Source organism: Eurytemora carolleeae, unplaced genomic scaffold (assembly GCF_000591075.1).
Source record: "Eurytemora carolleeae unplaced genomic scaffold, Eaff_2.0 scaffold275, whole genome shotgun sequence".
NCBI classification, from domain to species: domain Eukaryota; kingdom Metazoa; phylum Arthropoda; class Copepoda; order Calanoida; family Temoridae; genus Eurytemora; species Eurytemora carolleeae.
The window spans coordinates 212,678-224,174 of NW_019396230.1; the positions used below are offsets into that span (position 1 = coordinate 212,678).

The window sequence follows — 11,497 nt, forward strand, 5'->3', positions numbered from 1 at the left end:
TCTGACTTGATTTGTTTGAGAACGAAGGATTTTATCTACTTCATGAATGTAGGGATTTGAAAGCTAAATTCTTTTTGTTTAATTTATATAATTTCCTTAAAAAGTTAAAATCATAAATTACTGATCTAAAAACTTATGAACTCCCTGTAATTTTAAGTAATCCGTTACTTAAACGATTCACAATAGTACAAAAATACATATCATGGATGCTTGATGAAGGGTTTCGAATGTCCAAGTGACTTGAAGTGCTTGAAGTTTATATTTATGTTATATTTATATTTATATAATATATTTTTATATTTGTTTCCTGCATATTAGCTCCAAATCTTCTTTTCGTGCATTATCATTGCAGTTGGAACAGTTGGTTTCCACTTTTTGTATTTTATGAATATGCACTTCTGCCTGACACGATAGGATGTGGGTGTATGTGACCGTGAATATATGTTTGTGTCTGTTAGTTTAACTTTCCGTTTAATTAGGTTTAATATTTCAATATTCCCACACCTTATAGGGAAACTTAAATATTTCATAATTAGCATACATCCCCCCCCCCCATCCCCTTATTCTATCCATGTAATAATACGTTCTTCATCCCATTTTCATCTAACAGTTTATCCCATTTTCTCTATTTAATGCATCAATTCATTCCATTTTCATTTAACAATTTATCCCATTTTCTCTATTTAATGCATCAATTCATTCCATTTTCATTTAACAATTTATCCCATTTTCTCTATTTAATGTACCCATTCATCCTATTTTCATTAACAATTTATCCCATTTTCTATATTTAATGTACCCATTCATCCCATTTTCTCTATTTAATGTACCATTGATCCCATTTTCATTTAACAATTTTTACCATTTCCTTTATTTCCTCTGTACCCTTTATCCTGTTTTCTCTATCCTTGTACCCTTTATTCTGTTTTCTCTATCCCTGTACCCTTTATCCTNTCCCTGGCACTGAGGTTGACAATTCCCCCTATACACCCCAAATTTCCCTCTGTTTCCCTGAAATGTATCTTCCTCCTCACCCCTACACCTGTACATATGTCACGGAAGTCCATAAAGATTATTTGTCTGATAACACCTTGATTGAAACATGTTTATATCTCTTAAAGGGTGTTTTATAAAAAAATTCTTTAACATTTTTGCAGAGTCTGAAATTGGTGAAACAATATTATATCCAGCTGTTAAATCCATTATAAATTCGACATTTCATATTCTTATTTTGATTTGATACAAACATTGAGATAATACTTATAAGCAATCAGAATGTATTTACTATTCATATACGTACTTTTTATATTGTCACGCATATAACTTAATATTATCGAAATGAATCTTGGCAACCTAAAGGGTAAAGATATTTTTAGGTTTAGTTTCTTTGAGATTTATTTTAATGCAATAACCTACTAATGTATGAAAAGTACAAATTAAGAGAATATATGATTTTAACTGTTTTATACACTTCAGTACAAACACATATGAACATTAAACGGTTCATATGCACAATAACGACACAAGTATAATTCGGTAAAAGTTATTTTTATCAACGTGAAACTAAAGTTAAATACACTTCAGATTGATATCTGTTTGTTTTTAATCATAATTCCTTTTGTTGTGGACATAGAGAATAGAATATATATTAGAGGGGAATTTAGAGAATCTCTCGGTATGAATTTTTTCAGTCCCAAAGTGTACAAATCATGTACCATCACCCATCCTGCCCTATAGCTATATAGTTTGTTGTCTGCAACTAAACTGATAAACAAACTAAGGATGAAAGTAGAGTTAAAGTTCTTAGTCCACCCATCCTGCCCATAGCTATATAGTTTGTTGTCTTCAACTAAACTGATAAATAAACAAAGGATGAAAGTAGAGTTAAAGTTCTTGCTAAATTGTTGGAAAATTTTCTTATCTTTGCCTGACAATCACATTCCCCAACATAGGATATAGGCAGGGGGGGGGGGGTACTTGCTATCTTCACTAACTTAGAAAGGGAGAGGGGGGGGGGGAAGGCACGCTTATTTGAAAATAATTCCCACTTTAAAATGCAATTATACACAATTCAAACATGTAGGTCATAGGGATAATCATTTATTATTTATTTTGTAAACTTAAATTCAACGTTTTTTATTTTGAAAACTAAAGGTTCAATTACAGAATGTGTATTTCCCTATAACCAACGGTGATTTAAATGTCCGGATATTCTTTTAAATACATTTTTGTCTGTTTTAAGTTTGGCGTGTCATATCAAATTGTTAACATAGTATTTAGGAAATAAACCATATTTATGAAAAAGTCATGGAAAATGTTTAGAATAATTAAACTTTATTTTCTAGTTTAAGTTTAGTCCTGTCAAGCTAGGAATTAAAAATCAAGGTTCAGTCTTTAGAGACAGTTACATAACAAAGTGTAAAATAGTGTTTTCAACATTTGGATTATACAAATATAGATGAGAGTCATACAATAAGCTTTGCAAAAGAACTCCACAATTACCACAAACTCAAATTTTCGTATTCCTATATCTTTGCAACCTGATGTAAATATTTGATATTTCGATCTTTGACTCTTATATTCAGCAGATTTTTTAGTATAGATCAATGACATCAGGTTGCAAAGAAATAGCAATTGGAACACTTGAATTTATTTCGAGTGTTTGGTTCCTTTCTTGCATAACCCCTATTCCCTATTCCTTACATCTCTTTTACGAGAAATAAATCTTGAATGTTTATGCAAAAAAAGGCCTGCGTACATTTGGCGTCAAACGTGACTTCTTTGCAAAATAAACAATATTTCAGTATAATAATTCATCCCGACTGTAAACTATTTTTCTAAAACATTTCTAGATTTAGAAGTCATTGACCGTGGTAAAATGTACCTTTAAAAAATTCTTCTCTGCCTACAGCTGTCCTTGCTAACTGTTTAGTAAACTTTCTCAGAAGAACATGTTTCATTTTCCTAATTTAATGTTTGTTTTTAATTTAGTGGAAAAACAGATTTGCCCGGGTCACAAGACTTTCTCCTGTAGCAGGTTATATCATTTTTATTATTATTGTTGCTATTGCATAAAGATGATATTATTTTTCTAACTATTTTTTATCTAAAATAATAATTTAGAATGATCACTTCAAGTGCAGTTATTCTTTTTTATTACCATTTTTATCTAAATAACTGAGATAATTTTATTCTACAGTTCATTAAATATTTTAAATGTAAAAAATAAATTAGGTTTTCCTTTTTTTAAACATTTCTCCGTAAAATAAACTTTTTCCTTATTTAAAGATTGGAGTGTTTATAGGGAACTGTCAGCCTTATTTAACCCTTCATTTGGCATATTCGATTCACAACGGTACCCTTCAAACCTTCATTTTAGTAACAAGAGGAAGATACTTACCACATGCAGCCGTAGTACATTTGAATTTCCAAGCCGGGTCAACCTTTCCGGTCCCAGTTTGTACTGTATCGCCCGGACATTGGGTAAATAATGCAGAAACTCGATAGGACTAGCCGGTGCAACAAAGTTGACGCGGTCACACTTTAGGTTAAATTTACTTTTACTAAAGGGTCAGAGGTGCGTGTTACTATACTTATAATTTCTCCATTGTCTTTAAAGCCTAAATCCGCGAATAACTTTAAAAAATATATTTTTAAATAGAATTGAGGACATCTCATCCACCGTTCTATAATTGGAGGCTACTTGAAATAATAGTTTTTTCAATATTAATTTTTTTAGATTTTTTAACCCTGCAGCTCTGGCGGGATGGGAAAGAAGTTGAAAAACATGAATCTCCAACTAAGGTTTTTATTTTTCTTCATTTATTTTTCTCTTCTTTAATTTCCCGATTGAGTGACAGAAAGGGATATTAATTTTCAAGAATTAATTAGTATAACATGTCACTACTTAATTTCTTTCTTTCTTTCTTTCTTTCTTTCTTTCTTTCTTTCAACCCTTCGTGCATTAATTGTTTCTTCCCTTCTATCGTACTTTCATGCATTAAATTTTTCTTCCTTTCTTCCTTATACTTTAATCCCTTCATGCATTCATTCTTTCTTCCGTACTTTCATGCATTCATTTTCATCCTTTAATTCATCCTTTCTTTCCTGCTCATATACTTTCATGCATTCATTTTCATCCTCTTACTTTCATTTCTTACATTAAAGAAAAGTAAAAGAAATTCAGGAAAGCAGTAAAGTGAAAGTAAATTTTTCATTTTTTTTCATTTCTAGGGCATTTTCTCTATCTGGGTAGGTTTAGAATGTGCAGGGTAGTATATCTCTATCTGGGTAGGTTTAGAATGTGTAGGGTAGTATATCTCTATCTGGGTAGGTTTAGAATGTGTAGGGTAGTATATCTCTATCTGGGTAGGTTTTGAATGTGCAGGGTAGTATATCTCTATCTGTTTTGAATGTTTTGAATTTTCAGGGTAGTATATTTCAATCTGATTATCTGGTTCCAAATGTTTTGAATTTGTAGGGTAGTATATCTCTATCTAGGTATCTGGTTTCAAACGTTTTAAATTTTCAGGGTAGTATATCTCTATCTGGGTATTTGGTTTCAAATGTTTAGAATTTGCAGGGTAGTTTATCTCTATCCAGGTATCTGGTTTCAAACGTTTAAAATTTTCAGGATAGTGTATCTCTATCTGGGTATTTGGTTTCAAACGTTTTGAATTTTCAGGGTAGTATATCTCTATCTGGGTATCTGGGTGCAGAAACCTGCTTTAATCTGGACAAGGAGTCTAATACAATGGCTTTGATATTTCAGGTAAACCACATTATTCAAATATTTGTTATTTGTTTTTAGAAAAATGCCTTTTATTGTAATCAAAATATTTATGGTTTTGTTATACAGTTTTTTTTTAAATGAAAACTTTTTAGGATAATGTGATTATTATTGCTCTTCAGTCTAGAGAAATCCTCATCAAGTGGCAGGTATGGAAAATTTAGAAAATAGAATATTTATGAATATTTGACAGGAGGGAGGGGGTAGATAATCATGGACACAAGTTTTTTGGTCTTTTTAAAATGCTCCACAAAAATTTGGGAAGTTTTACAAATATTTTAATTGGTCATTCTAGAAGTTTACTTTTATTACATAATGGCAATAAAAACGGAAAAAGATATAACAAAACTTCAAAGTAAACCTTTCTAAAACTTTACTTTTTCTGTTGTGCCCTTTTAATCGACGAAAATTTGTAAAGGATTAATGAAAAAAAAATTCCTCCTTTTTAACAACCTTGACTCTTTAATTAGTCGAAATAAACATTAAAAAGTCCCCCCCCCCTATTATAAAAAAATAATATTTTTCATGATATAGGTTCGTTTGACCGGACAATTTGAGGAGGGTCAGCAGTATACAGTTCATCTAGTCTCGGCTCCCAAGGAAACAAAAAGATTTAATTTCTGAAGTTTTATTTGCAAAGTTGACAAGTTCTGCTGCTCTAATGAGACATTCTTTGATTAGATATTTGATAAGAAATTACACTGTTTATAACACAGGAACATCTAAAGACCTGGTTATTTTCAGTCTTTTACTCACAAAATAATCTGCTTTAACTTAGTAACTAATGTGTGATGTGTCGAAGAATCAATATTGTCGCATAATTCAAACGGTCCGCCTACATATGTTCATTGTGCAATTCTGAACATGTATTTTTCATTGATTCATCGAGAAATTGACAAATCTAAAAATAATCTTTTTAAAGATAATTTTTTTCGGCCATTTTTTCTTTTCAGTCATGTTTTAAATTTTACCGAATTTAGAGACGCTTTGTTTTTGACTTGAATATTTTTGTTGTTGTATAGAAGGGAAAACTGGGGACTGGGGGCCAGATGAAACTTCATCTCCAAAATAATAGATTTAGTCTGACTACTGGAATACCTCCTCATCTCATTCATACATGGAATATGATTGATCTAAGGTGATATTTTTTTTGTGTGGTAACTCCTATGACCCTATGGGTTCAGGAATGCTTTATGGCCGGTCCAGTTTAAAAAAAATAGCTGCAGAAAAATTTAGACTATTATAATTATGATTTTTTTTTGGAAATATCTCAAAAAATTTTCCTTCGTGTAATTTTTTTGTGCCAGCTTATTTTTTCTCTCTTTTCATTTCATACTTTCATTAATTTCAAAAATAAACTTATAAGCAACAATTTTATAAGTTTCTACCCTCAGTAGGAGTTTTTGTAATTTGTTTTCTTTACCTGAATCCTTCAGCTCCTAGTCAGCCCTCCTTCAGGTTTAATGTTTTAGTTTTAGCTTCACACTGAGCTGACCACGCTAATTATTTTATTCAGTCTTTCATTCATTCTTTCTTCCTTTCTTTCGTTCTTTCAATTGTTCTTTCTTTCTTTTTTTCTTTCTTTCTTTCTTTCTTTCTTTCTTTCTTTCTTTCTTTCTTTCTTTCTTTCTTTCTTTCTTTCTTTCTTTCTTTCTTTCTTTCTTTCTTTTCTTTCTTTCTTTCTTTCTTTATAGAAGAGTATCAAAATATTTGCTAAATAAATTATCTTCTTCGTTCTTCCACACTTATATACAAACATAAATAAACAAAGCAGTACATAAACAAACATTAGAAGTATATATATAATACATATTATACACAAATGCGAAGAATAATTAACTTTACTCTTACATCCTTTTTCTTTTTAAACAAAACTTTTGCTAAAAACTTTAAAAAATACAAATTAGAGATTAGTGAAATCCGTCTTTTGAGAAGTTTGTAACAAAGTGGCAAAGTCTTTGCCACAAACTCTAATTTTCTAATTCCTATATCCTTGCAACCCAATGTTGCAGACCTTCGATATTTCAAACTATGATTTCTGCTAAATTCAATATACGTTTCAATATAAGTTTGAAATATCAAAGGTTTACACCATCAGGTTGCAACGATTTATGGATTTGAACATTTGAGTTTGTGGCAATGACACAATTCCTTTGTTTCCTGGAAATGAGCAGTCCCTTTAATTTTTGTTTTTAAATATGTTTTATTGTTTAGGAGGTATGGAGGTGTGGATGGAGGAAGGTTTTGTATCGAGGGGGGTACCAGGTGTGGAAAAGGGGAGGGTCTTCATGTCTTCAGAGTTGATAATTCAGATGAAATGCAGGTATACAAAAAGTACAAAGTACAATACAGTAAAAATTAAACCTGAAAAGAGGTTTACCTTAATATTAACTTAGGTATGATTTGATTCTTGTGAATATCAACTCAAAACTTGTAAATTGTAATTGGAAAAAAGAATAATTGAAAATATTATTTTCAATATTTTAGGTAGCCTTTGACCTGGCTGGTAAGGGAAAGCTAGAGAACCGAAGGCAGAGACTGAATCCACAAACCTCATTATCATGTACGAAACTACGTAAAAACACAACCTACCACTCGATCCTTTTTTTTTGGGGGGGGGGGGTAGTAATTGAGGAAAGATTCAAACTGGAGTTTAACAAATGAATGAAATGATTTATTAGCCCCCAGCTGTCAACAAATCAATTGTTTTTTTTTTATTCATTCACTTCTCAGACACCCCGTTTTTTTCATTTTAATCCCAGGAAGTTTTAAAACTTAAAAATTCAAGAAAATTGTGATTTTAAATGTGGAGACCTACATACACATATGTTAGATACTGTGTCGTATATAACTGTAACAAGTCAGTTTTTGGCACGTGTAGTATAGTAGTGTAGTGTATAAGACATATTTAAAAAAGTTCCATCTTGTCTACAGACACAAAACTATCATTTATCAACAATAGAAGGCATATTTGTTGTATAATAGGAAAGGCGGACCTTAGATTAGCGGCGCCTATTGCAAAATTGTGCTTTTTTTGTGCAACTCTCATGCATTGAAATTTTCAGTATTTTTTGAAAATTTTTATTTTTTTGGTATTCCAATGGCCCAAAAATAAAATTCGCGAACCTTTTTTCTCTTAAAATCAAAAGTTCAGAAAAGCAAAAGTGTATATATAAATTATTTCAATCGAAATTAAAATTTTATAAAGATTGAATCACAGAATCACAGAAAATTCGCAAAATTGTAATGAGAAAATTTGCAAATTTCAGCTCTAGCCTAATTTTTAAGGAAAAGTTGTCTTTCGATGGCTCTCCAGGTTTCAACTGAACAGCGTATATTTAAAACTTTAGACAATACTAAGAAGTAAGGAACTAGATAATTTAAATAAATTTCCTTAAAAATTAGAAGTGCATAGTTTGCACAAAATTGTAAATGCAGATAATTTGCAGAGAACATGCATTGTTGCCCAAAAAGCCAATGATAATAGTTTAGATGTTTCTGCTGTTATTTTGTGTTTTTAAGACGTGTTTAAGATACATGGTTTTTTATCGGTAGTAAAATTTTATGTTTGGACCCCTATTCTTTTAAACATGGCACCAAAAAGAAAAACAAAAACTAGATTCTTGAGTTATTTCTGAATCAAGAAATTCTAAATCCAAGAAATGTTTTTGCGAGGGATGCATATTCTCCTAATGTCAATTTAAAAGGTAATCAGGCTTTAAAATCGCAAGCCCAGAGCTTACTTCACAACTCTGATAAATTGAAATTATAAAGATCTCATATTTTTGCCTGATAAAAAGTTAAATATGTACTCTCAGTAGTAGTGAGTTTGACATTTTTGGCGCATTTGTCTCTGGGCTAGGATATATGATTCACAGTTTTTTGTCTAATTCTTTAATAATCTCTGTTTGTTTAACCATCTAACTCTATATCTATTAAACTATCTGACTTTTTTATCTGTTAAACTATCTGACTCTTTATCAGTTCAACTATCTGACTCTTTTTCTGTCTCTTTATCTGTTTAACTATCTGACTCTTTATCTGTTTCACTATCTGACACAATCTGTCTAGCTATGACTATCTATCTGACTCTTTATCTGTTTAACTATGACTGACTTTTTATCTGTCTAATTATCTGACTAAATATCTAAGTTGCTGTCTCCTATCTGTCTATATTTACCTGCCTGCTCCAATATCTATATGCCATGTCCTTCTATACGTCTTCTTGTGTCTGCTACCTCTGTTTTTTTTTCATTGTCCTTATGCCTGCCTACTCTTTCATAGCAACAAACATTAAACATATGCTTTCTTTGCCCATCATTTTAAATAAACTGTTAAAACTGTTGATTTAATCAGAAACTAAATACTAAACATTAAACTTAATGCGCTAAATGCATCATTATATGATCTCATTCACTGCAATCTTACGTCTTACTTATCATTATGGGTATCATCCATAGGGAAAGGAAACGAAGAGGTAAAACTCCTATTAATTAATCAATAGAGTGGTCGGTTGTGTACATCACGATATGTGTACGTAAGAAAACTCTCTGTAAGGAGGAAATTCACGTAAAAAAATAAAAGACTTTAATGTTCACTTAATTCAACTGTTAAGTAGAATTAGTAGATTATTATAAGTATAATGAATAAGATTATGAACAGGTTCAGTGAGTTTTATTATTTTTCATGGCAATAAATCTCTATTTCTGAATTGTAGACTTTTAACTGTCATTTTAAAATTTACTTAATTTTTAGTATCACAGTCGCCATCGGTCAGTTCAAACCTTTCCACTGTGCATAGGTAATTTTTTATAATTAACGGGGTGGATAACAATCATAAATAATCTTACAGGATTTTTGAATGTGATTTCAGACTTTTTTACGAAATATGTTGGCTTGCTATAAAAATCATGAAAATTACTTAAATCTAAAAACTAGAATATTTTGTTAAGATCTGGAGACTCTGGTGAATCTGGGAGTTCTGGCAGTCCTCTTCTACACTTTGGGTCCGTTAGATCAAAGGAGGAGATACAGAGAAACAGGTAGATAGGTAGTTAGATAGATAGATAGATAGATAGATAGATATATAGATAGATAGATAGATAGATAGATAGATAGATAGATAGATAGAGTCCAGTCTAGATAATGGACTACACCTTGTATATTTCTAGGTCCAGATCTAGATCCAGGTCCATGAATACTAGTGGAGCTTGGTCCAGTCTAGATAATGGACAACACCTTGTATATTTCTAGGTCCAGATCTAGATCCAGGTCCATGAATACTAGTGGAGCTTGGTCCAGTCTAGATAATGGACTACACATTGTATATTTCTAGGTCCAGATCTAGATCCAGGTCCATGAATACTAGTGGAGCTTGGTCCAGTCTAGATAATGGACTAGCTCTCTCATCTCCGGATACTCTCTCTTTAACCCTCAGGAACCTTAATGAACCTTGTAAAAAAATGCTCGCCTTTTATGACTAAAAGTCGGCATTTTAGGCTTCATCTCCCGCCAGTAATCTGTTACGTCATATGAGGATTTTGAGTGTTAATTGCTATAAAGACGACATTTTTTAATACATTGGAGCGCATTCTGAAAATCTATCTAACCTTACTTTACAATTTTATATTGTATTTTGTAACCCCTTCAGTCCTCATATGGACTCGGAGCTGAGATGTAACCAGTATGAGCTCAATAGCTCGGAATAGGGATAGTTCCATTGATGTAACCCCTTCAGTGCTCATACGAACCCGGAGCTAAACTCAGATTGGATAGTTCTATTGATGTAACCCCTTCAGTCCTCATACGAATCCTGAGCTAAACTCATAGTGGTTAGTTCTATTGATGTAACCTCTTCAGGCCTCATGCGGACCCTGAGCTAAGCTCGGATTGCAAGTAGTCCGGCCTATAAACAAGACAACGTATATTAGCTAATTTGTATAAAGCTATTGGTCGGACATAAAGTGGAATACTTGCAACATAAGTTTTAATAAATTTTGGTTCACTCTTAATAATATTATTATCGTGAAATTATTAAAACTTGTTAATTAACATGCGTTAAAAACTCAATGTCGGCCTTGAAAATTTTTGAATTATAGATCAACATCATTAATATTCCACTAATTGACAATTGACACAATTATAATTTATACCCCTGACCTAATAAAATAAAGAATCATATAATGATTCAATTTTTCCTTTAATGGACAAGTGACTTTTAATTTAATTTTCCTTTTACAAATACTATTATATTAAGTTTATCAAAAACAGTTGATTTCAGATAATAAGCAACAAATAGCAAAAATAATTTTAGGAAAAAAGGTTTATTTTGAGTTAAATTTTAGTGATATGGATTCTGAAGCAAGAATGAGTAGTCCTGACCATCTAGTCAATAGAAAGACTATTCTGGACAGGATTGGGGGACTACAGGAGATATCAGGACATAGTCGTCATCATAACAGTTCAAGGTTAGTCTTACTTTATACAATAGTCCTTTTGACGAATATATGTGGAAATGAAAATAAAATGCCTGAATATAAGTTGAAATGATTCTTCTCCCCCCCCCCATGTTCCCCAATATCTCACCAGGATTAAAGAAACGTTTTTATTTCCTGAAATTTAAATAAACAGTGAATCCCTATACTATACACCTGCTAGGAGTGCACAGGGGCACATATTACATTAAAACTGTGTGCAGGGGGGGGGGGG

At 31.6% G+C, this 11,497-nt stretch overlaps 2 protein-coding genes across 2 annotated transcripts in view; both read left to right on the top strand.

Annotated features, from left to right (window-relative positions):
* Positions 1–2,935: 2,935 nt before the first annotated feature.
* LOC111698787 (protein Dok-7) lies at positions 2,936–10,055 on the top strand. Its single transcript, XM_023469218.1, has 11 exons — positions 2,936–3,037; positions 3,740–3,804; positions 4,685–4,771; positions 4,885–4,938; positions 5,324–5,389; positions 5,812–5,927; positions 7,004–7,112; positions 7,277–7,352; positions 9,545–9,590; positions 9,742–9,831; positions 9,961–10,055. The coding sequence occupies exons 3-11, from the start codon at positions 4,754–4,756 to the stop codon at positions 10,040–10,042; spliced, it is 657 nt and encodes a 218-aa protein (XP_023324986.1). The 5' UTR covers positions 2,936–3,037; positions 3,740–3,804; positions 4,685–4,753; the 3' UTR covers positions 10,043–10,055.
* A 26-nt stretch (positions 10,056–10,081) lies between these two features.
* The window catches only part of LOC111698786 (uncharacterized), a 10,898-nt gene continuing 9,482 nt past the window's right edge, over positions 10,082–11,497 (top strand). Inside the window, exons 1-2 of the mRNA XM_023469217.1 lie at positions 10,082–10,226; positions 11,134–11,256. Of these exons, the coding sequence (XP_023324985.1) occupies positions 10,099–10,226; positions 11,134–11,256 (251 nt within the window). The 5' untranslated portion in view covers positions 10,082–10,098. The remainder of the gene's footprint in view (positions 10,227–11,133; positions 11,257–11,497) is intronic.

Bases quoted from the DNA above. Each gene is read 5' to 3' on its own strand.
- LOC111698787 (XM_023469218.1), top strand. The intron at 5,390-5,811 runs GAAACAAAAAGA...GTTGTTGTATAG, and splicing joins ATCTAGTCTCGGCTCCCAAG to AAGGGAAAACTGGGGACTGG. The intron at 7,113-7,276 runs GTATACAAAAAG...TCAATATTTTAG, and splicing joins ATAATTCAGATGAAATGCAG to GTAGCCTTTGACCTGGCTGG.